This window comes from Chelon labrosus (assembly GCF_963514085.1).
Source record: "Chelon labrosus genome assembly, chromosome: 13".
NCBI lineage: Eukaryota > Metazoa > Chordata > Actinopteri > Mugiliformes > Mugilidae > Chelon > Chelon labrosus.
In genome coordinates, this window is record NC_140346.1 from 16,035,046 (window position 1) to 16,061,382 (window position 26,337).

At 43.6% G+C, this 26,337-nt stretch overlaps 1 protein-coding gene across 1 annotated transcript in view; it reads right to left on the reverse strand.

Moving 5' to 3' along the window:
• grik4 (glutamate receptor, ionotropic, kainate 4) overlaps positions 1-26,337 on the reverse strand; it is a 225,320-nt gene that overhangs the window by 4,280 nt on the left and 194,703 nt on the right. The window contains exons 11-19 of the mRNA XM_084558293.1: positions 24,404-24,511; positions 14,581-14,784; positions 11,932-12,045; positions 4,684-4,793; positions 3,550-3,723; positions 2,997-3,162; positions 2,081-2,306; positions 1,189-1,317; positions 988-1,106 (exon numbers count right to left, since the gene is read on the reverse strand). Coding sequence (XP_084414419.1) covers positions 988-1,106; positions 1,189-1,317; positions 2,081-2,306; positions 2,997-3,162; positions 3,550-3,723; positions 4,684-4,793; positions 11,932-12,045; positions 14,581-14,784; positions 24,404-24,511 — 1,350 coding nt within the window. The remainder of the gene's footprint in view (positions 1-987; positions 1,107-1,188; positions 1,318-2,080; positions 2,307-2,996; positions 3,163-3,549; positions 3,724-4,683; positions 4,794-11,931; positions 12,046-14,580; positions 14,785-24,403; positions 24,512-26,337) is intronic.

Sequence of the window (26,337 nt, forward strand, 5' to 3'; positions counted from 1 at the left end):
ACATGAGTTTGACTTTCACATTCTGAATGTTTATTGAATTAGAATCACAGTGTGGAGGCCAGACAGTCATCAAGTATACTTTTAAATGCATCACATCAGAGATAATTATATCATGCACATCTTTCTCTGATTGCTCAGCCAGTTTTGCATTAATGGCGTGTGTCCTCCCCCCCGGCTCAAGAGCCAGCGCAGCAGAGCTCCTTCTTCACTAACAGTAAACTCGCCTTTGTCATTATGAAAATGCTCTAAACAGCTGGATGTCACAACACGCTGCTGGTGCTGCCGCCTAGTCCCCAAACAGATGAAGCTACATTAAGATGTGTATCACTGCAGCATAAACTTTTTACAGTTAAATAAAATACTTGCAACTGTTTGTCCTCTAAACTAAGTTAAGTAGAAAACAGATACTCCCTTCTGCTCCCCACATCTGGTTGCACTGACAGTCCATTATTAAGTTCTGGTTGATCGCCACTAACCGTCCATTACTGTCAATCATTCACCCTCAGATGGAATGAATGAGATTTTTTCACAGTTGTTTTTCTGTGCAGATGCAGATGCACACACACAAAAAACACACACACACACACACACTGCAAGGCATCTTTTAAATAAAATAGATATTAGATAAGGCTAAGATAAAACAACTGCAATTAACTTTATGAAAACTAGCAGCACCCTGTAAACACGGGATCACCACTAATAAGATCTACAATCAATGTCCCATTTGATGTCCATTATGTGTTTTTCTCTAATATTCTACTGCTATATAAAAACACAATAAGTATATGCATGTACTCTGAGTGAGGTAAAATGTGAGGTATATCTTTGGTTTTGTGCTGATTGTGGAGGAAGAAGAAGAAGAAGAGGGCGCTACACTTCCTGTCAGAGCTGTGCACTGGGGGAAAACCGAGCAGCTCCACGAGGGGGAGGGTGCCAGGGAGGGGAGAGGGAGACAAAGCAGATGCAGGTTAGATAGCCCTCTCTCACCTCATTTCCTGGCGCATGCCTTAACATCCAGACAAACTCCAGCACTGCCATGAAGATAGCCACCAGCAGGCCGCACACCAGCACCACGAAGATGCCGCCGATGTTCTCCATACCCAGACCTGGGGTGGACAGCGGGAGGAGAAAATGAGGAGCGGAAAGTGTTGATGACGCAAACGAGATGAGGATTGACCAGAGACAAACCTTTGGCACGGTGGTCCTCCTCCTTTGGGCACTTCCCTCCATCCCACCACTTCCTCTTGAGGATCTCCAAACGATTGTCCTCCTGCAGTTTGAGGATGGCGAGGTCAAACTCATCACGGTACACTGACCCTGGAGGAAAGAGAGGAGGCATAAACTCAGGAATGAACACACACAAAAAAAGAACATAGCAACAAATGTGAATAACGTCACTTGATCAGACTTTGTTTAAACAAATATAAGTTTTAAAGGGCTCACTACGATGTTCTGTACATGTCACTTCATAGTCTGTGCTATGGAACATCATCCAATAAAGAGTGGGTCGATCTATACTTTAAACATCAAAGAAATTGAAATGAATCTTGTTTACTTTAAAGTGTGTGTTTTTCTCCCTCGTCTCCGGTTTGATTCAACCTGAGATCAAAGTCTAAGTAAACCCATGTGTTTTTTTTTTTTTTCTCAGAGCAGACTCCAGGAACATTTCACATTTCTCTTGTCTCACTTCTCCCATCACAGCGCGGCAACAGTCGCTTTATTAAAGTCTAGCAGACAGTCTCTCTTTTAGTTTCTCACTTTTTGCATCATTTTGCCTCATGATAGCAGCTCACAGTTTGGCTTTGCTGAGGCTTTGCTTTTCAATTTAACTCTCCTATGTGAGTTTTATTGTGTATCTTCCAGCTAAGGCCCCCGCTCTTCATAGCTTCACTGTGAATTACACAATGTATTTAAGTGAAAGCATCAGCTCCGTCCTCTGTTTCCTTCATTTAACACTGAACTTCTTCACCCTCTGAAAATACTTTCTTTTGCCTTAGAAACTTATATCCATCTTTGAGCTCTCCTCTTCCTTCACTTTGAAATCTCCTCACCCCTCTCCATCCCATGGTTCTCCACTCACCCAGAGGCATGCCGATGCCGTAGCCCTTGGTGTCCAGCAGTCCTCCGATCTGAGTCAGGTTGCAGTTCCTCTGGCGGTAATACTCGTTCATGGTGCTCTCCAGCAGGTAGGCGTAGTTGGAGTTCAGGACACGGGCAATCCCCTCCTCCGTGCTCTTCACAAACACGCTGGGCTGCTTTGAGTGCATGAAGTTCCACATGCGCTGGTACGTCTGGTAGCGAGAGTTCTGCACAGATTCAAGGAAAAAACAGACACAGTCACCAAAAGTCTGTCATCTGCGGATACATATTCACCATCGTGGAGGAGGATACTGGTTTCTGTTTGTTGTTCTCCTTTGACTGACGGATTTATTCCAACTCTGGTTCCCTGGAGGAAAATTCAATTTGAACGCACACCTTTTCCCACTTCCTACAGAGTTCAGAGGAGGAACTTCACTTAACATCACCGCCAGCCTTCTGCTTTCTCTTGGCCTGTCTTCCCTGAGTTATTCAAGGTCCAGTGGACACAAAGGTGCCAAGGAACACAAGGCTAATGTCTTTCTTCCCTTCCCCCTACATCATCCTTCACTGTCCGTCTCCTTTGCAACCACTACATTTCCCTGTTGCTCACTGTCTTTTTCTGTCTCTCTGAGGTCAAAACTTGAGAAGATGAAAGAGGATAGTGTGGGACCAGGACAGTGCCCATCTCCCTGAGGAGAAGGATATTGAATGGCTGTAGCAAAGCACAGACAGGAAACAGATAAAACCAGTGGTTAGAAGAGGGAGACAGGAAGGACAGGAAGGTGATGAAGAGGATAACACCGCAGATGCCCCATTGATTTGGTTCAGGCTCTGAGCTGTGCACGTGCTACTATATGTATGTGTCACAGAGGAGTATAAACAGTGTATTATATACAGTAACGTGGGCAAACTCTGACCTGGAAGAAGGTCATTGTGGATCCTCCGTGCATGGTGCCGTACTCTATCGCTGTCTGATCAGCCAGGTCGTCCACTGACTCTATTGGCACCTCCATCCTCTGGACTGTCAGGAAGGCAGCCAAGTTGGCAGTGTAGGATGAGATGATGATTAATGTGAAGGCCCACCTGTGTAGGAAAGGCAGAACGAATGAACACGTGTGTGCGCCCATAAGGGTATGTAAATGTGCGGGAACATGTATGAAGATGGATTATCTCTGTGAAAATGTACGAGGATTAAAATGGCCGTGCACCTGAGAGGAGAGGATTTTCAGGATGGGATTTTCAGTGGATGAATTGGTTTGTACGGAGACAGATGGCAATGCTTGGTTTGGATGAAGATTTAACTGAAATGGCAGACATACACAGGCAATGTCTAATTTGTGCAACATGTCATCACGAGATGAAATGAGTCCCATGATGGAGCAATTACACCAGAACAAATACAATTTAGTCATAAATGTTTGTGTATTTGAAACATGCAGTTGTCCGTGTGTCATTATAGCCAATACTAACCACACTCCGCTGACACAACGTGTAGACAGAGCCCTGGGAGCAATGGTGGAGCCCTGCTGCATGAAGCCTCCAACCGGGAACCAGAAACTGTTTCCAAGTGAGTACTGGTTGATCAACAGGTTACAGCGTCCCTTTAGACAAGGGTGGGGATTGTACCACTCATACGGCGTCAATCTGGAGAGATGGAGACACCAGGTTTAGACAACACAGAGAGTCCAGAGGGATTTAACCAATGACGACGGGAAGGAAAGTTGGATTTAGTATTCTGATAGTAGCAAAACTCCAGAGACAGAGAGCGAGACAAATGGCGACAGAAAGAGGAGTGAAGAATGAGAAGCAAAACAACTCTAACAGTCAGCTGAGCGCAAAGTCACCTTGGCTCTCCAGAGAGTGAACCAACCTGTTTTTCACTCCCTAAGAGCTGCTCCAACTAAACCATTGTACCATTGTAATGTAGGCAGTGCGCCTGGTGTGTTCAAATGTTGCTGCATGAAACTAACGTCACGTTACAACTCTGTTACGTGCTGAGTGAGACAACAATGCGTTAGTCTCCGTTATAAAATGAGATCATAATTTCCTCCTGATGCTCCAAAATCAGCAAAGAACAAAGTAAAACTCGACATATTTCTTACTTATTCAAAACGGAGAGTGTTTATATTATTATCCACATTATTGGTCATTAATCAAATCAGTTTCCATTATATTTCACACCACATATCACTCCCTTTACAGAGAGATAATTCATCTACAGTCTGGAGAAATACAAACGAGATCTTTTTTAATATAATAAATGTGCATTATTTTGCATTTAACTGTCTTCTTATGCTACAGCACAACAGTGATGTTTCCGTTGTATAAGCAATCCAGGTTTTCAGATGCAGTTGTGCCAGTTCCCTCCTCGAGCAGCAGGGGGCAGTGTGACGCTGGGGACCCATCACTGGGAGACAACATCTCTTTCACTGTGATGTGGAGGATCAACTGCATAGACCGAGGAGAAGCAAGAGAACAGACGCTTGTTTCCTCCTCAATACATCCCCCAAACAAACCTTTTTTTGTTTGTTTTCACTCTTTGTACCCAAACCCTTTGCTTGTCTCTCTCTCACCTGTGTAGTATTTAAATGGTGAGCTCTTTACCTTGCCACCAGAAAGAGGACGCAGCTGACAGCCAAGTAGGCCAGAAGCATGAAGAGCCAGACACCAGGGGAGAAGGGATCCAAGAAGGAGAAGTAACCTGGCCTACGTCCCTGAAACACAACACACACAGTGCAGAGTTGGAAAAACTCATTAATCACTCCACAGACAATTTGATTCCATGTTCAAAACTCAAAGGTTTCGTTGGAGGAGGAGGTAAGAGGTCAAAAACACAGTTGTAAAGTTGACAATGAACTTGACAGAAAGTTTCTAGCATACAGTCAGAGCTGCGATTAATAAAAAAAAAAAAAAAAAAAAAGCTGCTGAATTTCAGTGTTGATTCCTTTGCCCCAGTTCAATTTGGTTTGGTGCGTTAACCAACATTTACTGCCGCCTGTGTAATTTGGAGAAGATGAAAAAAGGTGACTGTGACAGTAAATAAATGGATTTGGATGTGATAAGAGTAGATTTTCCTGTCCTAAACTGATAGCACTATAATTATATGAATCTCATTTGCATGTAAACATTCAGATCAACATTGTATGAAAGCACAGACTCGGTCTCCCATGAATTGTCAACAGAGCGGCACAGGGCTGTATACTGATACAACATCATAGATAAGAGGTTTTATTTCCCAGATTCTGCCTCTGAAGAATACAAACACTTATATTAACCGACAACTCTTTCATATTAATTGGTCTAAAAGCATACTTTTACGTGAAACACTGCACTATATTATAACTACATTAGATAACCTATCATGTCCGATTATTGAGAATAATTAGAGGTCAGACTTATTAAAAGAGATAAGAAACACTAGTATTCGCACTCTACATATACATGCAGCAGCGAAAGAAAGGTCAAATAATCAGCTAAACCATTATAGCGACATTAAACATAAATTCATTTCCATGACCTATAGCTGACTTCCAGCACGACTAGGAGCGCAGTGTCCCAGCTTGGAGGAAAAAAAAAGGAGAAGATTAATAGCTTTGGCTTGGGCAAACAGGCTATCTGTACAGAAAGCAGCTATGGGCTGTTGGGTATCAGCTTGAACTGGTAACCAGGAGATAAAGTGGCCAAAATAAAGTTGGCAGCCAGCACACCAGTGGGAATATAGGGGCTAATTCTTAATGTTTCATTATCCAGCACCAGCAGCCATTGTCCTCTAAATGAAACCAATTACTGGTGAACCAGTGTCACAATGGCTGTGCGCGCATATTTGTACTGTATGTGTGTTTGTACACATCCCTGACGTGCATGTTCGGCTTACAGCCTCGTGTGACCGGACGACAGCGGGGGAATATCAGCCATTTACACACAGATGCACGTCCACCATCTGTCAATGACTATGAAATGGAGGTGGCTGTCGGGGGCCAGCAGGACAGTTACATAGTGGAGGTGATCAAACAACCAACTGTTCATGCGTTGTTATGAGAAGCATGCGCGCAGTCATGAAGAACTTCCTTATCTTCTGTTTGTGTGCCATCATTCAGCCCTGTGGAGCCCACCTGATCGTGGCCAAGTCCCTTCCGTGCATAAACACTCCATTAGATACTCCTGGGAGACGTGACGCATGCCAAAACACTGCGGTAATACATTTCTGAGGGCCCCCCGAAATTAAATTTGAGGCAAAGAGGGTGAAATTATTTTGGTGAGCATTTGTTATGATAAACGAATACGCATTTAAACCTGTGCAGAGACGAAAATTCATTAATGCGTCTGTAATCACTCGCGTTTTAGCCCGACTGACTAAAATAGGAGTTCTTGCAGAAAGCGGGAGAAGAGAGAGCTTCAGAATAATTTTTAGCAAGTTTCAAATCAGCCTGCCAGCCATAATGAATGTCAGTCTATCTGCAGAGCGTAATTGCTTATGATGATAGCTGTCTGAAAATAGAACAGCAGAGCGCTCTCTCTCTCTCTCTCTGACACACACATACACACAATGGCCATCTCAGAGGTAGAGTAAAGAGAGTGTCACTGCCAAGCTGCAACTAGTTGGCATTACTGGGGTAACAGCAGTATGTGCTGACATTAGTCCAGTTTGGTGCATGCTGAACCAGCGTTTTGTGAACTGCTGGCCTCCCTTGCCCACACCTTAAGTTTCCACCAAGGTGCTATTATTAAGATGAAGAGAACTGCAGAGACTGGGGACTCCCATGCTGACAGATGGCGGAGAAGGGAAGGTGCATGAGAGCAACTCTGATATAGAGAGAACAACAGGAGAAGACAAAAGAGTACGAGGACAACAGTGGGAGTTGTGCTTCTCAGAAATATGTAATGCATTTTCTTCAAGACTCAAAGTTAAGTTTTCAGGAGTCAGAGTTGGAGGAGAAATTCTCCAGCAGACGCACTAATGAGGATATACAGCTAAATGTGCACTGCACAAAAATCTGTGTGCACATTTCCAAAATATATCGGAGTATTTTCTCTGGCAACATTTCAGGACATGGTGTCTGTGAAGATTTTCAGCCATCTGGGTCACGGTATGTCTAAGAAAGGAGAATGGTATTTTTGAAGATGTTTCACCACTCATCCAAGTAGCGTCTTCAGTTCTAAACGACTGGCGGGGAGTCTAGGTTTTCATTTTCAGACAAGAGAGGAGGACAGATGGTTTGAAAGTAGAGCGAAGGAAGCCATCTATGTGAAAATGAAAAATCCCTCTCTGAACAGCGGAGGTGACCGGTACATTACTTATCAGCCATTTTCAACACAGTCTGAACGTTTATCCCAAAAAAGGTTTCTTCCCCAGACACACCTTGAGTGGGAAATAGTTTCTCGCCGTCACCGAGATGTTACCGAACCACTAATCGTGAAAAAAATGATCCCACCCAGGTTAAACTGTTGAGTATTGTTAACAGACCCTAGGCATTTTCAGGTGGAGATACGTGGAGAGGTGTGGTGAAAAATCTTCAAGAAAACTCAAACAAGTCCCAGACGTCTTTGTTTTAGCTCTGTTGCGGTTACGTCTCTTTAATGAACATACGCTGACAGTGAAAAAATTATAACCCTTAGTGTGATGCCTGACACAAAATACTAATTAGCAAATTTACATGAACAATGGACCAAATTACAGTAAGCACTGTAAAGAGGGTTGCTCTTGTTGACAGATTATCACTCAGCTTGAGTCAAGGCGTAATTTTCTTGTTTTAACACCTTACAGCTCACTGTTTTGATTTAATTGTTATTGTTCGCGTTCACTGCTCCCAAACCTAATTTCCATTACACTCCCGTGATCACTCTGTCACTTGCTCAGCACCAAACAGCCGGCACACAAAGTTAGAGACTGTCTTTTACGAACACAGTGGAGCATTTAGCAGCCAAGGGGATAGGTTTAAACCCAAGAAGTCGGTGGAGACCAAATCAGGAGCAATGAATTCCCCACGTTGCTGGAAAGGAAAATCTAAATGAATGCTAATATGGTTCTGTATTGGATGGATGTTGTGCTTACAGCTTGTGTATGTGGCCAAATAAATAAATAATAAAATCCACCAGTGTAGTTTTAAAGTTGCTTTGTGTGCACTATGTAAGCAGAGGACAGGCACCTGTCCTTCACAGGGGCTTAACTTTGATTCATTCATTAATAATTTATGCAAGCAAATACAGAGTGTATTTAGTAATTCATAAGTTATCAATGACACAGTGATATATTGACGTGAGACTGCAATTAAAGGGAGCAGAGGTACCTCCTAGTCTATCCAAATGGCCCGAGGTTATTGTTTAAACAGTGATCTCATAGGAAGGTGAGTCTGTGTGTGCAAGACAGACTGTCAGCAGCTTTGTGTTTGTGTGTGTGCCCGTGTTTTAAATCTTGTCAGCAGCTGTCTTAGCTGTCAGTCATCCGCAGCAGGGCAGATACAGTACGTGCTTGGGCAACGCGGTGCAAAAAGAGCACCGGTGCTGAGCACAGAGCCAGGAAGTTGTTGACTGCTGGCTGGGGAATACACAGCAACCATGCCTGTGTGTGTGGTGGAGACTGTTTAATATATATATATGAGATAAACACATGGAATAGACAGTAAGAGTCCAAAATATGAAATAATAATAAAAGTATTAAACCAATAGTTGCCTTGGTGCATGAATTAGAAGGTAAAGTACTGCAGACACTGAACTAAGTGTGAGTGTGAGTGTGCACCATAGCGACAGGTTGCACATAAACATCTGCTGCTGTGTTTATTTTTATAAGAGGCAGGAGAATCATTTAATGGAGGATGATAGGAGGCAAATCAAAAGATGTAAAAGAATGTAGACGTGTCACAGAGCCACAAACATCCTTCATAATCTCTGTTTATCTCAAGAAGAATAACTGCCTGTTGTGGTATGTGTATGTCCTCTTATCCTGTAGGTGAAGAGCTCATTCATTTTACCTTGCACCGAGCATGTCCTCTCTCCACCTCCCTCCTTCAGTCCTACCTTCCTCTCCCCTCTCTCCACTGGGGGATTGCCTCCATGCCAGGAGAGTGGCTGAAGGAGCTGGTGAGGTTATCCAGTCAAGGATTTCACCTCGTCATCCTGCCTCTTGGTATTCACACCACACTGCCCCCCCCCTGAGTCCGCCTGCCTGAATACTGAAGGAGACTTCCCATTGTCATTTTCCCTCTCACACTTTCCCACTCACTTCCCTGCTCTCATTTCTCTCCGTCCGTCTCTCCACCCCTTCTGGTTCTCTTTCTACCCTTTTCTTGCTCATTCCCTTTTATGCCTTTTATTTCCTCCTGTCCGTCCCCCCGCGCCTCCTCCACCTCCTCTCTTTAATTCCGGGCTCTTTGATAGCGTGCGCATTTCTAATTGTGTCAGAGCAGATGCTGTCAGCTGTTAGCGGCTGTTGAGATGGCCACGGGGGCAATCTGTGGAGAGCAGTTGATTTGGTGGAGGTCACCGGGTCATATCCATAACAACATCCTGCTACCTCCTGTGCTCGCCAGGTTGTCTGGCTTTATGTCCGGGTGATTTGTTCATGCGGGCAGCGGTGCATGTCTGTGAGTGTCCCAGTACTGTATGTGTGTGATGGTATGTGGCCGTGCAGGAATTTGAGTGATTTTATCTGAGAACGTGTGCAGCCGGAGAGTCAATAAAGCTTGTTATGTTACGCTCTACCCTGCGGGCAGCTGTTGAATCTGACACAGCTTCCACACAACCCCTAATTAACTCCTATGTCTAATTGAAACTACTCTCTCTTTCTGTTATACACACTCAGAGCCAGCATATTAAAAGTTTAAATGATGGAACTGGCACAAATATAAAGTACCTCAGAGTGCTGGGGTGCTGAGATGATGAATGTAATGGAAGAGAAGGTTTTTATGAGACGAGGCAGACAGTAGCTTTAGGAAGTGTCTACGTTCATAACTCTGATGCCCAATTCAAGACAGCGGTAAAACACACTGTATGGCTACTCTTTGATTTGTGTGTAAACTCAAATCAGCTTCATCTATATGGCCTCAAATCACATGTATGTTTTACACCGCACCAGATACCACACACTATTTTATGACTGTATATAGTTCCTAACTACAAATCCCCAAGCAGCCACAAAAGAGGCTGACAAGACAGCTGGAAACCTTACACAGGTACCGCTCGTCTTGCGCCAATGAGTTGCAAGGTGTCTGAGAGCGGTGCCTGCATTTTTTTTATTGCTGAGTCAGTATCCTAGAACATCTGTGGTCACCTGTCTTTTTGTGTAATGTAACACAAAATCATGCAGCAGGTGACTAAGTCTTTGCTGCTGTTCACCGCACTCAGAAGACACAGAAGACTGCGCGATGACAGCTGCGGGTGTGGAGCTTTCAAATCCGTAACTGTAAGAAAGCCAGTGTGTCTGTGAGAGACCGGTAGACAGGAATTAAATTAAATGGCTGAGGGTAATTAATACCCAACAGGCACCTTTACTTTATTGCATTCGCCATTCTTATTGATCAGACTGAAATTTTCATTTAAAGTTTGAAATAAGCAGCAGACCCCCTTGTAGAAATCACTGTGACCCAAATCAATAGTCACTGGATTAGAACTAAACAAGTGCAGTCGCACAAATTCAAATATTGAATTTCAGAGCATGCTGAGGGACCGCTCTGAATCTGATCTAAGTAAATACCAAGGGGCAACAGGAAAGTAAAAAAAGCACGAGGAAATGAGGGACAGAAAGAGAGAGAGACAGGGATACCCATCTACTTTTTTAAAAACGTCATGCATCTTATCTTAACTGCTTACTTCATTTCTCTCTTATTGACAATCAACTGGGTCACGTCTGTGCTAATTCAACTCTTTGACTTGATGTGCCAGCCCTGTGGGGTGTCAGCTCTATATCATCTCCTCATGCTGCCACCCGCCTGCTTGCTTCCCACTGCAGAGGTCATACGCTGCCCAGCAGCCCATTTAACACTGCACCTGCTGTGAGCATCGATTGATTCTCCCCAAGAGTTGGCGCTCGATTGAGTCACTTGCTGCTACAGCTATTGGTATTGTGCACAGATATGGGAAGGTGAGAAGGAGGGAGGTTTACAAGAAAATAGAGACAGGAGCAAGATGGAAGGGGACTGTGAGTAAAACGCCCCTCTGGGATACTACACTAATGTTAGCCTGCGCATGTGCCAGAACACTTCAGTGCGGACTGTGGCCGGTGCCATACCAGGCCCCGTTGTGTCACCTTGGGTTTTGGGGGAGGACTGATGATTAATGGGCCACTGACTCTGCAAACACTGGCTCATTTCCACCTGCACTGCTGTTGTTTCGCTGTTTCTTGCTCAGGCTTGCTCTCTGCGGAGCACGGAGGGCATTGCTTGTGTGAATAAGATGGCCAAAGCTAATCAGAGAGCCAGGAGAAAACAAGTGTGAAACTGCAACATTCATCAGGAAGTTCACGCTATAAAACACACCATCTGGTGCCGGCTGAATGGGGGGCCGCAACAACAGAAGGAGGAAATAACGAACACAGGAGAAGTGAAAAGAACTGGACGCTGTAAAAAAAAGTTGAGACTGCAGGAAGAGAAGCAGTAACGAGTGAAGCAGGAAGAGGACGAGAGAGCCATGAAAACACATAGTGAGGTAAGGCAGGCGACAAGGTGCAAAAGAGCAGACGCTGCAGAAGGATTTAGAGACTAAAAGAGAGACTCTACAGATCAGAAGGGAGACTGGTTCTTTTCTAGCAGTTAGACAGGGCTGACAGCCTGCTGTGGCATGTCTGCAAGCTCTACGTGAGGACGTTCGATCGTCAGGGCGGGTGTGTGTCTGGGGGAGGACTCTCGGGAGGTAACTCACCAGGTGGACGCGGTACATGATGCTGATACCGAGGGTCATGAAAGGCTTGGAGAAGTCAATCACCTTTTCACGCTCTGCTGTGATGGTTAGGCCCGCGACTGCCAGGTCCGCTTTCTGAAAACAGAGAGAGAGGGAGTGGGATCACAAACTCAGAGGCGTATCGAACACACAGCTCTGAGGAATAACACGATGTTCGGGATATAACCAAGAATCTGAGCACTTTAAAAGAAGACGAGGATGACATAAGAAGTGGGCTACTGTTTGCTAATTCCTTTATAATGCTCTTTTGTATCCCATAGCCTCTTTGTCCACTAGTAGCACTATCTGTGGTGAGGATTATCCAGCATTGGCGCTGTGTGTGTGTGTGCGCGTGCATGTGTGTGTGTGTATGTAGGGCACATGAGAGCTCAGGCTAACCATTGTGGCTGGCCAAGGGAGCACTGTCAAGACAAATCACTTGACAAAGCAGAGGCTGGTAAAACACACACTTTAAAACACACAGACACACAGACACACACACACACACACACACACACACACACACACACACACACACACACACACACACACACAAGTAGAAATGGTCAATGTAGCTGAATACTGAATGGCTCTCTGCTAATAATACAGGCCAGCAAAGTGCAACTGCAAGGGATTTTTCATCTCCCCGAGGAGCAAAGAGTGAAAGCAGCAATGCATTGCTCTTTGTCGGCTGCAGAGGGGCTAAGAGGATTGGTGAGACAGAGCGCAATGGGAGGATAAGAGTGAGGAGAGGGGAGCTCTGCTGCAGCACTGCAGACGCCACTCAAGTCCACAACACACTGTTTCTGTGGCATCTGACGTACAAGAAAGAGCATTATTTGCATCCATTTTGAAGTAATAATATCGCAGTAAAAACACATCTGTCTTCCAGATAGACTTCCGGTCTAAAAGGCTTTCATCTAAACGCTCCAGTCATGCTCTGATTCTTTGTCTGTGCTTCAATTAGTGCATTACACCTACAATTTCCACCTCTTTAACCTCATCCCTGCCAACGCTCCACTCTCGAGGCCTAATGCTGCCCTATCCTCAGCCCGCAGGCTTCGACCCTCCATCATCAGCTGTCCCCAGCCTCCTTAGTTTTTTTTCTCTCCGTCGTTTGAGAGTCTGATTGCCTGCTCCCAGCGCCGGAAGGAAGCCACGAACAGAGAACGACCATCCAGGCAATTTTAACAAAGAAAGTCACTGATCCTTTGAAAAATGAACACACAGTGTTAACGGCTCGCTGAAATATTTATGCGACGATAGAATATTAATATTGATTACTGGATTCCTCTGCCTGCATGCTGTTATGCCTTCTAGTATTACTGAAAAAAAGACACAGCACTGTGTTCAATATTGCATCATACCTGTTTCCACTTGCATTCAATCATATCATGCTAACGGGGTAAAAAGGACAAAAGGAAAACTTGTGAATTTTAAAAGATGAATTAAACATTACCCTCTATGATGTAGCGTTTGACTTCAAGAGTTTAGTCTTTGGAGAAGCTGTATGACTTTGTTCTCCATATGCAGCAGCGTGGATTAAGGAACCAGAACAAACCGTACTTTGGTCTGGATTCTTCCTGGCCCGGCTCTTTGTTAGCTAAGGCGGTCTGACACCCGTCAAGCTAATCACCATCACACAGAGAAATGTTGTTCAGTCTGAGTGGTACTGGCAGGGATTCAGGTATCTGTTGTCCAGAATATCCTTGGGCTGCCCTCCTTTGCTGCAACCAAATGCACATCTCATATCCTTTCAATTTATCCTTAAAAAATGGCAGTTCCTTTGTTTTCTGTCACAATCTTTGCCATCCCTTTGTAAGCCTTTAACCAAACAAGCTCAAGCCTCTCTGTCCACTGTGCAGCATCCCTCCAGACGTTCCCCGTCCAATGACAAATCCCTTTTAAGCAAGTCTCGACTTTTTGTCTGCCCCCATCGTACCACTCCACGGCTCTTGTCAGAGACACATGTTGACTTTATGGCCCTCCTGAAGGTCAGTCTTCCAGAAGCAACTTACGGGGGCGAAGAGGGTGGCGGGCTGTGACAATAACAGGAGCAGACACTTCTTGCTTTACATACTTAATGGCTTTGCCCTCCATTAGCCCACAGAATTAAGACAGATCACCTCTTCAATCAGCTCAGTCCTTCTCTACTTCATTCCCCCATCCTCCTCCTCACCCCAGTCTTCCTCCTCACTGTCTAAGCCTGTTCCACTTCTTTTCCTCCGGCTCTTATCCCCTCAGCTCCCTTATATAACCTTATCTGCCTGTTAACAGCCACATACAGCATAGCCGGAAGAATGTAAGACTTCACTCTGAGGTTTAAAAGCAACAACACGGACTGATTCAGGAAGAAAGTCTGTTAAGGTCGGTTCAGATGGCTTTAGGAAAGGACCTGACAGGAAACAAGCCCCCAACAAGCTGTGACTGTTTTGAATAATACAATGCTTCAACTGAAAAGGTCAACTGCTAAATGAAAAAAATAATGTATGACATGAAGGAAACCTGCAAGCTCTGAGCCACATGAAAGTCGCATGATTGTGTCTCTGGGAAGGATTATGCTGGTGTGCATGTTCTCGCACATATGATACAACAAATATGATCACTTATGATTGTATGTTTGTTACATACTCTTGAGATGAGCTCTCCGACCATGCCGGTCCACGTTCCATTGGCTCCAGGAACGCCGTACAGTCCGTCCCCCACCAGCCGGATGCGATACTTAAACTTGAGAATATCTGCCAGCTCCTTCAGCATGTCCACACAGAAGCCTTCGTAGCGGTCATTCCCCTCAAACTCCTGGTGGTTCGGCCGCAGCATCACGTACGGGTTCTCCTGAAAAACACACATGGTTTGCACACTAACTGTATAGAAAAATGGATGAAGCCTGTGAGGTGTGACGTGACACAAAGGATTCATAAAGAGAGGTTTCAGTGAGGGTGACACTGGATGTTGCCATCGTGGGAGCACCTGACCCTCAACGTCCATTTTTGAATTTCAGTATTACAAAGACCAGATGGCCTCTTCACTAACAAGACCATTAGACCATTATTATAGCCATTAATATAACTAGCAGAGCAGCTATCAGCCCTTTAAACTTCAATGTCACACCGTCTAAATAGGCTGTACACTGTATATTCCTTTTAAATGTGTTTTATGCATGTTTTAAAAGCCATATTGGAGGAGGACTAATAACAATTGAGACTGGCTAGATTGGGAAGGACAAATGTTCTTGCAAAATGAGGTGAAAAGCCGGTAAATGTATGTGACGATAGAAGAAGCCCCCCTGACGTCGCCCATAGGCTTCAGTTTTGAAGTTCTGACTCCGGCCGTCACCATCTTGACTTCACTTAACTTGAGGCTAATTCAAAAATAGGCAAAGAGGTGGAGCTTGTGCAGAAATAAGACGCCTCAGCAGACGACTAACAACCTGTAACTCAAAGCAGCCCTGCTCTTAATTATGCACAAGTTTAAGCCTTGATATAATTTAAAAGGATAAGTTTAATAAAAATTCCCCCAGGGTACAGTTGTCATTCATTCATATTTTATTACCGGAGTGTAAACAAGTTTATTTCTGCTGTAAAGTTGGACATTTTAACATGGAGGTCTTCGGATATTGACTCACTTTTGGAGCCAGCCTCAAGTGGTCATTCAAGGAACTGCAGTTTGTTGGCACTTCTATGTTGACTGCTGCTTGAGTTTTCACTGCATCACATCTTCTGGGAAAATTTAACATGTCTTCTGTGTCTCTTGCCTCAATTTCACTAATTCTTTAAAGTTTATATAAGTGCTTCACTACATCACTGGAGTGCCCCTTTAATGTTTAATGTGATTGCTTTACAGAAGCTAACTAAGGATTTACTGTGAGAAAGGATGGCGGAAGAATCCCATATGTCCTTCGGAGGTCACAGTTTCCAGCAGGTTTACTGCCTCTGATGAAAAGTGAAATTTGTGGATCTGAAACAGAGCCAGGCACTAAAATCAGGAGCATGACAGGTGCGTGCTAATCTGCTGTATCCAGCAAAAAGTGGATAAGAAACAAAAGCACACACATACACACCTATTTACAACCTGTCTTTTAGAGAACCAACTCTGTGTTCGGCTGTCTGTTTATTTATGTCTTGTTTTGTCGTGTAGTTGATGTTGTGGGGAGATTTAAAGAGCGTCGCAGTGATGTATTCTGGGGCCAACCTTATTGTGCTATTTTTCAAATAATGCAACTGTCAAACTGGTCCGCTCAGGCTCCACTAAATCACAGAAAAAGACAGCGTTATGTGCACTGCTGTAGCACTATCCGTGCACCCAGCTCGTGGATTCAGATAAACTTAGTTACTTGGCATTAGATAACAATGACTGAAATGTCTGAGAGATTTTCTCAGGTTGACACTAAAACACAGTTCTTTCTGGATTGATGAGGGTAGACATTGTATTCAGTATTTTTTATTTTTTTTATCAAAACATATCTGGGTAAAATATGTACTTGCCCACTAATGTTTAAGCTTGTTGAAGACATTGCAGACTACATGTGCTAGCATAAACGCCTACAGAGGGTGTGTGTAGTTCGCCGCAGAGCCAAGTGTGTGAGCCTTTCAAAGCCGACTGTGACAGCCTTCAGGAGGATAAAGCATAAGCAGTAATGATGTGGTGCTGTATTCTGAGGGCTGGAACAGAAATGAAATTGTTTTGTCATCGCTGCAGCTGGAAATTCTTTGTGTGGTAGCTGTTTGACTACTGATAGATCCCAGAGAAACTCACAAAAAAATAAATAAATACACTGAAATTGGGGACATTTGCGAACTTCAGGTGGCACAACTGTTACTGTCTGCTGTTGTTGTTATAGCAACAGTGTAGTTCCACCTGTAAGGAAGTGGGAGAGGGGGGTGTCTCTTTGAAACCGAGGAGTGAACAGCGTTGCCTCTTCCTCGCTGCATCACTGGACAGTAGAACCTACACCCTCCTGTACTGCTGCAATAACAATAAGAATAATACGACTGCTGATCAACTCTCTCCGTCTGCATCACTCAGATGCGACAGCACGTGTTCGGTTATCTAGACATGCTGCCAGTGCTGACAATCTAAAGTGCACGACAAAGAGAGACAAACATGTTGGAAAAGACTATGTTACCAAGCAAGACGGCTGCAAGTTAAAGGATAAATTTGGTGATATTCTGTATTTTTCTTATTGTGAACAAATCCCACAGAGAATAAATCATTTAAAAAAGTAACTTAATACTACTAACAAGTACAGTCTGTAGCGAAAACTTAACATAACTTTACTGAACAACAGCTGTACAATTCACTTTTATGATATGACACTAAAATCGACTGGAGAAATCTGCAGTTTTTAAAATGATGGTCTTGTACTGCTAGGATTAAAGTTTGGCTAGAATTAAGCTCCAAACCAACGTGGTAGGGTTAGGGAGGAGACCATAGTTTGAGTTTAATGCTTCAAATGGAACCAGTGAGCTTGTGGTTGCATCATGCGAAGCCACAGACACGACGTGGATCTGCCCTTTTTCATGAGAACACCGCTGGTAGTCAATGCCAAGAAGGCAGCTAATGAGCGGGTAACATGCAACTGTGGACTGTGGACACCTCTCGTGAACATGGTAAACATGACCTCATTAAAAAGTACCAAACGTATTGACTTGGTCACGAGGATAGTTTTCTTTGAAGTGAGGTCGCATGAGGTGCCATAGTCAGTGTACAGATGGTGGCATGTTTGGAAAAGCCGACAAGAATACCATCACAGAAGCCAAGGTATGAGCTAATGCAGACGAGGTCGGCAGCAAAACGCATTATAACCACTTAAAAGATGTCCCACCTACAAATAAACATCACGAGCAACTGGAAACTTTTTATTGCCGTCTTCAATGTGCGACCTTGGTGTGTTATAGTTTGGATCTGAAAAGATGCTAAAGCACCAAAGTCACACAGCTATAAACAGACAACTCCCGTCTTCTGTGAAATTATTACTTTGTCCTTGGCTTTAAAAACAGTGATTTAACAGAGATAATACTCTACATATAGCGCAGGATTAAATCAGTATTGATTTCTTTAGATGGGTTATGTTTTAGATGGTTAAAATATGTTTTGCTCCTGCAAATATACTCGCAATATATTGTGGTTTGTGTTTCTCTTGTGTTCTTTTACAGGACAGACTTATTACACTTGTCTTCAGTAGGAAATACTACACTTGGGATTGATAGTCACTGACCAGTTGGTGGAAAACTACTTTAAGATGGACTAAAGCATTTTCGGTTTGGGTTTTATACGTGATATTGGCAATGAAACAATCGGTTTTTATCAGTTTGTGCTTTAAAACGAAGAAGGGAAAACAAAATGTATCTGGGCACAGATTCAGTCGAGCTTTTAGCTGCTGTCTGTGCGCCCCACTCGATAAAAGTAAATCTCTTTATTCGCTGGTGCCTTTAAAAATGTCAAACATGTCAGGTCACTGGCTTAACGTAACATCTATGCATGCTCGTGTTTCAGCGTACACGAGCCACAAAATAAACTGCTGAAGCTTTTCAAGAGTCGACTCGTCTGGAAGCTGGAAGGAGGATCTTTAAAAAGCAGAGCACCAGTGACATGCAAGGATGATAGTATGTTCTACTCTCTTAAAGAAAACTTGTCAATTTATGTGCAATGGTAAATCATTCTGTATTTATATGGCCTCTGTCATTATGAAGCTCAATCTCCTTGAGTAAGGTTAGAAAATATTGCCTTTGTATCTCTCCTCCCGTTTGCGTCGTCCTGGTTAAGTACAAACTAATAAAATCAGATGTGGAAACATCCATCACACCAGTAAAAACCACACATCAATAACACAGGTGCTGTCTGAGCGTTATCAAGCTACAATGTCATTTTTTTTTTTGTAGTTTCATTTTGCCTCTCTTTCTCTGAGCTTCAGCTGTTCTATAAAAACGTCCCTAACCAGATGTGTGTGCTGGGCTGCAGAAATCGAAACACGTCTGCTTTTAAAAGTTGATACTAAAAAACTTCCACTAAAACACTGACAGAAACTGAAAGATCCACTGCTGCCAGAAGTCGTTTTCAAGTCGAGAACAAAATCATATAAAAATAACTGTATAAGGGTCTGAAACGTCTATACAGGGCTGGGAGGGTGCTGTCTTCCACGAAGGCAAAATCACAAGGAAATTCTGTCTTCCTTCCTCTGCACACCACAGCAAAACAGCAATAAAGCTATGAGTTTGAAGCTATAAAGAAATGCAGACTTTCAAAGCAGCCTCTTATTCCCAGGCCATGAGGAGTCTGGTGGCGGACTGATAACTTTGGTGGAAGAAGCGCACGTTTGCATATGCACGAGGAAGCACACACAGACACAGTGCCAGGTACAATGGTGGGGGTTGTTCACTTTCAGCCTCGCACACCGCAATGGAGTTTCCCCTCTTAATACCTCGGGGGGTTCAAAATGTCTTCACACAGCCCTCGTTGCGTTCCTCAAGCCTTCTTATCCTTAGAAACTTGTTCTCCAGAGCACAGCAGACTGGCAGGCGAAATATAATTCTCTCACAGGGCTTTGGAGAGGAGCCACAGATGCTCCGACACAATTTGTAAAAATACCGGGTCATTAGAAAAAGGGCCAGGTCGTGTAAATTTTTAATAAAGCTATTTTGACAAACTGCTCGGCGCCCCACGCTAAAAACAGAATATACAAATGAGTTGAAAAGAGAGAGCTAACAAGTACACACTTTGAAAAAAAAAAAAAACGGGGACAGATCTTGTGTCAGTGTGTGCAAATTCATGTGCACATGCCTCGGTGCCTCTGAGCCCGTGTGCCAGAAAAGCTGCCTCTGTGTCTGCTTTTATCAGCCGGCACTATGTGCACTGTTGATTTCTTACCAATGCTTATGTGAGTGGATTTGAAAGCACTCAGTGACACAAGGGTAGTCTGAAGGAAAACTGACAGAATGGCCGGGGGGTGGTGTAGTTGAAAGAGGCAGCAAATGGCTCTAACAGGGGGTAGGTTTCAGGCATTATCATTAAAAAACAGGGTTGAGATGAATTTGATTTGAAAAGAGGGGTAACATTTAGTCCTGAATCTTGTGAGAGCTGTGCATGAGTAGTATTTAGACTAATTAAATGAATGATATATTAACACCCAAGGCTATTAAAGGATTTGCAAGCAGCATGTACCGATGTGTATTAAATAAAGCCGGTGAAAAAGAAAAATCGTGTCCTAGCGTTAGTCTTTGTGGACTTGGTGAGTGTAATGTATTGTATTGGTGATGGTATCTGCCCTCTGTGCTGTTGCAGCTGCATGAAAAATAAAAGCCATTTTTCAAATGCTGATTTCAGAACTGTTCACCTGCATGACTTGAGCCGTGTGTGTGTGTGTGTGTGTGTGTGTGTGTGTGTGTGTGTGTGTGTGTTTGCATAAAAGCAAGGCTTCTATGTGCAAACTGTGTCTATATGCATATATGTATGGATGCGGGATGTTCATTGATTATCTCACTGCTTATCCGCTCGAGGTGGGTGCTGCACCCTGCACGGGTCGTCAGTCTATCACAGGGCTAGCACAAAAAGACAAACAACCACATGCACGCCTGCGGGCAATTTAGAATCAACAATTAACCTAACAAGCATGTCTTTGGACTGTGGGATCAAGCTGGAGACAACACACACAGACACGGGGAGAAAGTGTAAACCCAAAACCGTCTTGCTGTGACCTCTGCACCTCAGTGCTGTATGTGCTGATGAGGGATGTGTAATTTTAGGGCATGTGGTGGCGGTCGATGGTGTTCAGCCTTTGCAGGAGAAGACACACATGACCAGGACGAGGCATGAGGAATAAATCAAAAGAAGATTCAAGGTGTGCGATTCCTTTGGCAAGTAACTTATGAGGGTGTCTGACGGTGCAAAGACAAAGCCAAGCTACGCTGATGTTTGACCCCTGATTGATTACTGTTTTTCACTGATTGACAAGAGTCTGTATTTTAGGACAGCCATGAGAGTTTTATCTCAAGGAAGCAAAGAATGGACTTTTCTTATTATATCAATGTTGCCGCCGAGGCTGTAAAGACATTTTCACAAAGATCTAAACAGTGGCTGCAACAAACTCAATCAATGATTACAAACACATGGCTTGTGGCCCTGCAGTAAAGTGATAATCAATTCTCTGCCTGTTTTCTCTTCTTTCTTTCTTTCCCGGAGCTGTTTGTGAAATTGAAGCGGGAAGGTGATGGCCACGTGTTGGCGTAATGAAACTGCCCTGTAAAGGCCGGGTGGACGTGTCAAAAGTGCACACAAAGAAAGCATTCATAAATACAGTAAGTGTTTGCTTTCTCCCGAGCCCACAGGTAAGGAATTCTCGTGGAATCTCTTCAGCTGCGGCTCGTCTGCCGCCCACAAGCAAGATAACAGCGACACGGCAATCACACCATGATGAATGAGCTGTGATAGGCACTGAAAATTGCTCCTTGGTGGCTTCCGAAGTTTGGTCCGGAGACTCTATATATCCAAAGTGAAATCAAAGCTCTGTGCACGGCCAATTCTTTCTTTCACACCCTCTTTTTGTTGTGAAAACATTGTCTCATTTGTACACACACACACACATACACACACACACGTCTTCATCCTCCCTCCGCACCCTTCTATTCCTGTGTGAAATGAACCGTTCCATCTGAGCCCCAATCAGTCTCAATGAGACCAGTGAGAGGCTCAGTGGCGAAATATGGCAATATGTTCTTCCCTCCTTCCCGTGGCTTGCAGCAGATAAGCCAGCCATTCAGAATAACACATTGGGCCAATTGCCTCTGCTTACAAGCTATTTTGTGCCTTATCATCTGACAATTCAGAGAGGAAGAGGAGCTGGGCGAGTGACAGGTTTGGAAATCTGAGCAGCTTCGTCCACTTCTGATGTTCTACAGAAGTGCATCAACGCATCAAAGCTACTGTAGAATGGAAAATGTGATGTTTATCTAATGCACTGTTCTCAAAAGGTTTGGAAAATCCTAAAACATCTGCTCCGGTAATTAAAGGAGGAAGGTAATAATTGATGGGTAATTCATCACTGTTGAGAATTTGATCTAGAATATATTAACGTAGCACATCTGTGTTTTAGTGGCTGGATTTCTGTCCAGTTAGATAAATGTGTCATGGCCCAGTGGTTCTGCTTTTGACATAAATGGCACAGTTCCTTATAAACCTGCTGGAGATGTGAGAGCATGCCAGCTGGGTTAAATACCTATTGCAAGCAAATTTGCAAATTTAAATTCACCATGGATCCTGCATTGCAGCATTGTCTACTGCAACCAATGAGTCACCACTAACCATGCTGAGATGCTCATACATAATTACCAGGAGCTCAGATATCTATATGCAGGTTATGGGTGTCATCGTGCTTTAAACAAAGTGCTGTCAGACTGTTGAACAGCATCTGATGCACTGTCCTCCAGGCAAAGATCTGCCTGACATGGCTCCTTGCTTCTCTTTACACGACTACTCCCATCTTCTTTCATGTGAAGTAAAAAACAATGAATTCTTGAAAAGACAAACTGCCTGAAAGTATTCACCATTACAACCTATACTGCACATAGAGATGGTCAAACCCTCTGTGACGTCACTCACAGGATTTCTGAAGAGCAGTTTTGAAGTGGGTGGAACTGACTGGTGCCATCTTGGCTCTGTCTGACCCCCTCTTAAATTTCGGCTAGTCAAAAAAGACGGGTAAAGAGGAGGAGTGTGAGTGGAGTTGAGGGGGGCAGGTGACACCTAGGCACACAGATAGCAACCATCCAGTCTGTCATACTGAGGGACACACAAGAGTGGACCACCACCTCACATCCTGGATACTGGACTACTTGACCAACAGGCCACAGTATGTGAGGACACTGGACTGTCTATCAGATGTGGTCATCTGCAGCACAAGAGCCCCTCAGGGAACTGTCCTGGCTACCTTTCTTTTCTCCCTGTACACTGCAGACTTCAGACACCTTTCAACCAGCTGTCATGTGCAAAAATTCTCAGATGACTCTGCAGTGATCCAGGATGGAGAGGATGGAGAATACAGAGGACTTTGTAGTCTGGTGCCAGGAAAACTGCCTCCGGCTGAATGTGGGTAAGACCAAGGAGCTGGTGGTGGCACAAGCACATACCACACACACTGGTGAACATCAATAAGAAAGGCCAGAGCAGACTAAGAACACTTAGGTCGTTCTCAGTGGAGGGAGCACTGCTGACGCCCTTCTATGACTGTGGTGGCATCAGCCATCTACTATGGAGTGGTCTGCTGGAGTGGCAGCATCTCAGCAGCAGACAAGAAGAGACTGAACAGACTGGTGAAGAAGGCTGGCTCTGTTCTGGGCTGCCCCTCTTGAGCATGTGGAGGTGGTGGGTGATCGGAGGATGGAAGCAAATCTGTCATCCCTGATGGAGAACCAGTCCCACCCCCTCTATGGCACTATAACAGTATTTAGCAGTCGACTGCTTCGCCCGTGTTGTGTGAAGGAGCTTTACTGCAAGTTCTTCTTTCCTGCTGCTAGTGTATTTAATCTCCGTCTCATTATTATACTCTTCAGTCATGCCCCACATGTTCTCTGCAGGACCAGCTTCATCACTAGAGGCATGTGTTTAATACTTTTACCAAATGGAAATAAAGTATCTCTCTATCTATCTATCTATCTATCTATCTATCTATCTATCTATCTATCCTCAAGTAAAGACCACAAACTATTCTTGTTATTCTCTCTCTCATTTCAGTCATTCCTGCTTTCCTGAGACGCGTCAATACAAACTACTTCACTTCAAGCGCACTTAATCCCTATATGACTTTTCATAATACTAATATATGTATTAGGCTCAGCTGAATTTTTATGATTAGTAATTCGAAATAAGTTCTGACATTTGTTAGATAATGACAGCCAGAGTGAAAACAGCAATTTTTGAGCGGAAATGGCGTTCTTTATTTTGTGTCACTTAAATCATTTATTTTCATTTAAATTTGGTAATGATCAAGATACTAAATGTACTCCGGTCGTGCAGCAAAAATATGGCCTTCATTGCAGAAAGCGGGCATTTTGTTTTATAACTGTTGATTAGGGATCATTAAACATGACAGATGATTAAAGAAAAAGCTTAAAAACTGCCTCCCTTATGTAACAGAGAGAATTGGAAATAGCACTCTAGGATCTATATTTACAACAGAGACTGAGGACGGCTGATGTGGTAAATTGTTAGCGCCCCGCTGATACGCTGTGATGTAGCTTCGACTAAAGTACTCAGGGCAAAACAATAGCACAGCATCGGTTCCTCTGATCCCAAGGGAACCGAGTTTGGATCCTAAAACACAAAATGTGGTTTTGATATGGTGATTGTCTGTCAACTGGAGAGTCCCAGACATTTGTAGATCAGCTTCGAGTTGAGCTAATAAAAATACATGGAATATCAGTGTGTGTGTGTGTGTGTGTGCGTGTGTGTATACAGTACTTACCAATATTGTTGTGATGGTAAGAGTAGTGTTGAACAGTGTGTCTGTCACATTGATTGATGGAAGCTTTTTCTCCATGGACAGTCCATCTTCAGAGTGCCACAGGCCAATCTGGAAAGTGAGTGAGCACACACAGACACACACACACACGGATCAGTCAATAAGTCCATCAGCAGGAAAAGGCCAATAGAAACAATCTGTACTTAATTTCCTCCTTCTTCTCTATAGGACAATCAGCATGACCTTCACAGTAGTGAGTGCAGGACAGAGCCGACGCAGAGGACAGATCACCGCACCGTGTGACAAGAAGGAAGTTAGCGAGACTGCAGGAGGAAACAAAAGTAACCCGTGTGGCTCCACGAGGAGTGTACACAGGGCACGTGTTAAATCAGAAGCAACAGAATGCATTCATTAAACCAATTACTGGCAGATCCTGTGGCGCAGAGCCACATTCTCATTACAGCCTGAGTGGGACTTCACACCTCCACCTCACACGGCATCTCTCCTTCCATCCCCTTTCAATCTGTCTCTGCTGTCTCCTGTTTAATTCATCTATTATGCTTAAGTTTGTCGGACCAAAGCTCCATGATAAACACGAGCATCTTGTTAAACAGATTTACATTCGCTCACACTTTCCTTTCAATCACCACTATTTTACTATACTGGCATTAGCAGGGGAAACGAAAAAAACTTGCTGATTGCTATGCTCTGACCTTGAATTATTTACATGGCTCCTCTAATGGTTAGACGCTGGAGCTTATTAAAATTTGACCACGTACAGGATAAAGTGAAAAATGCAAAGCAGTCCAGGTCAACAAACTGTGTTATTCTTTTTGGGGTTTTTTTGTTCCGACTTGACGCCAGAGCTTCAACTTTCCTGATGACTGCCAATTTACTTTCTACCCGAGCTGGGGTGACTTGCATGATGACTTTTATTATTTACATTCAAAACTGAAATACATCTTTGGTGGTGAGAGGTATGAGACCCAGGCGACACAACAGGTGCGGAACTATCAGCAATTTACCTTTCCTTATCACGCTAGATTCAAAAGCTATCATTTCAAGTTTATCTAAGTCACTTATACCGCTGACACAGACAGATGCGATTTCGGAGCCAAAATTAAGTGGAGCTGCTGACGTATGGGTGGGCGCAGATGATAACCTTAAGAAATTACATCAAGATAACAAAACGTGTCTCTTTATAGTTTGTTTAACTTTCACTGACGCGGCTTATCTCCTGTTTGGATTTAATATCTGTGGGGTATGTTGAAGCCAATAATGTAATAACAGCCGATAACGTAATAACAGCCGATAACGTAATAAATTTGCCCTTTTTGAAATGTAATAGGCCAATAATGTAATAACTGGCCAATAACGTAATAAAAGTCCTGAAACGATAACGTAATAACTTTTGGCCAATAACGTAATAATTTATTACGTTATTGGCTGCTCATTACGTTATTGGCCTGTTAAAAGAAAAAAACTTTGCAAATGTAATAACTGAGCCAATAAAGTAATAATATATATCTGTGATAAAAATATGTCACTTGCGCTTGTTTGCAAACATAGACAATGGGCAAGATATGAAATATGAGATGTAACTCACTCTTGAAGACAGTAAAACAAATTTCACTCTTGAAGACAGTAAAACAAATTTCACTCTTAAGGATTTTTGATTTCCCATAATTGACCACTAGGTGGCAATGATGTGACCAATTGAGCACTATTGGAATTTTCCGCTCAGCATCACTATTGCGCAAAGATATTGTGACAGATTTAACACTTCATCCTTATGGAATCGATGGGACACCCCTCTCAGAGTATGTCGAGGGGACATGGGCAGATTACTTACAGAGGATGGCACTAGGTGGCACATATGGTGACCACCTCACTGTTCAAAGAGCATCACAGATATTCAATGTTCAGTTTCTTATTCT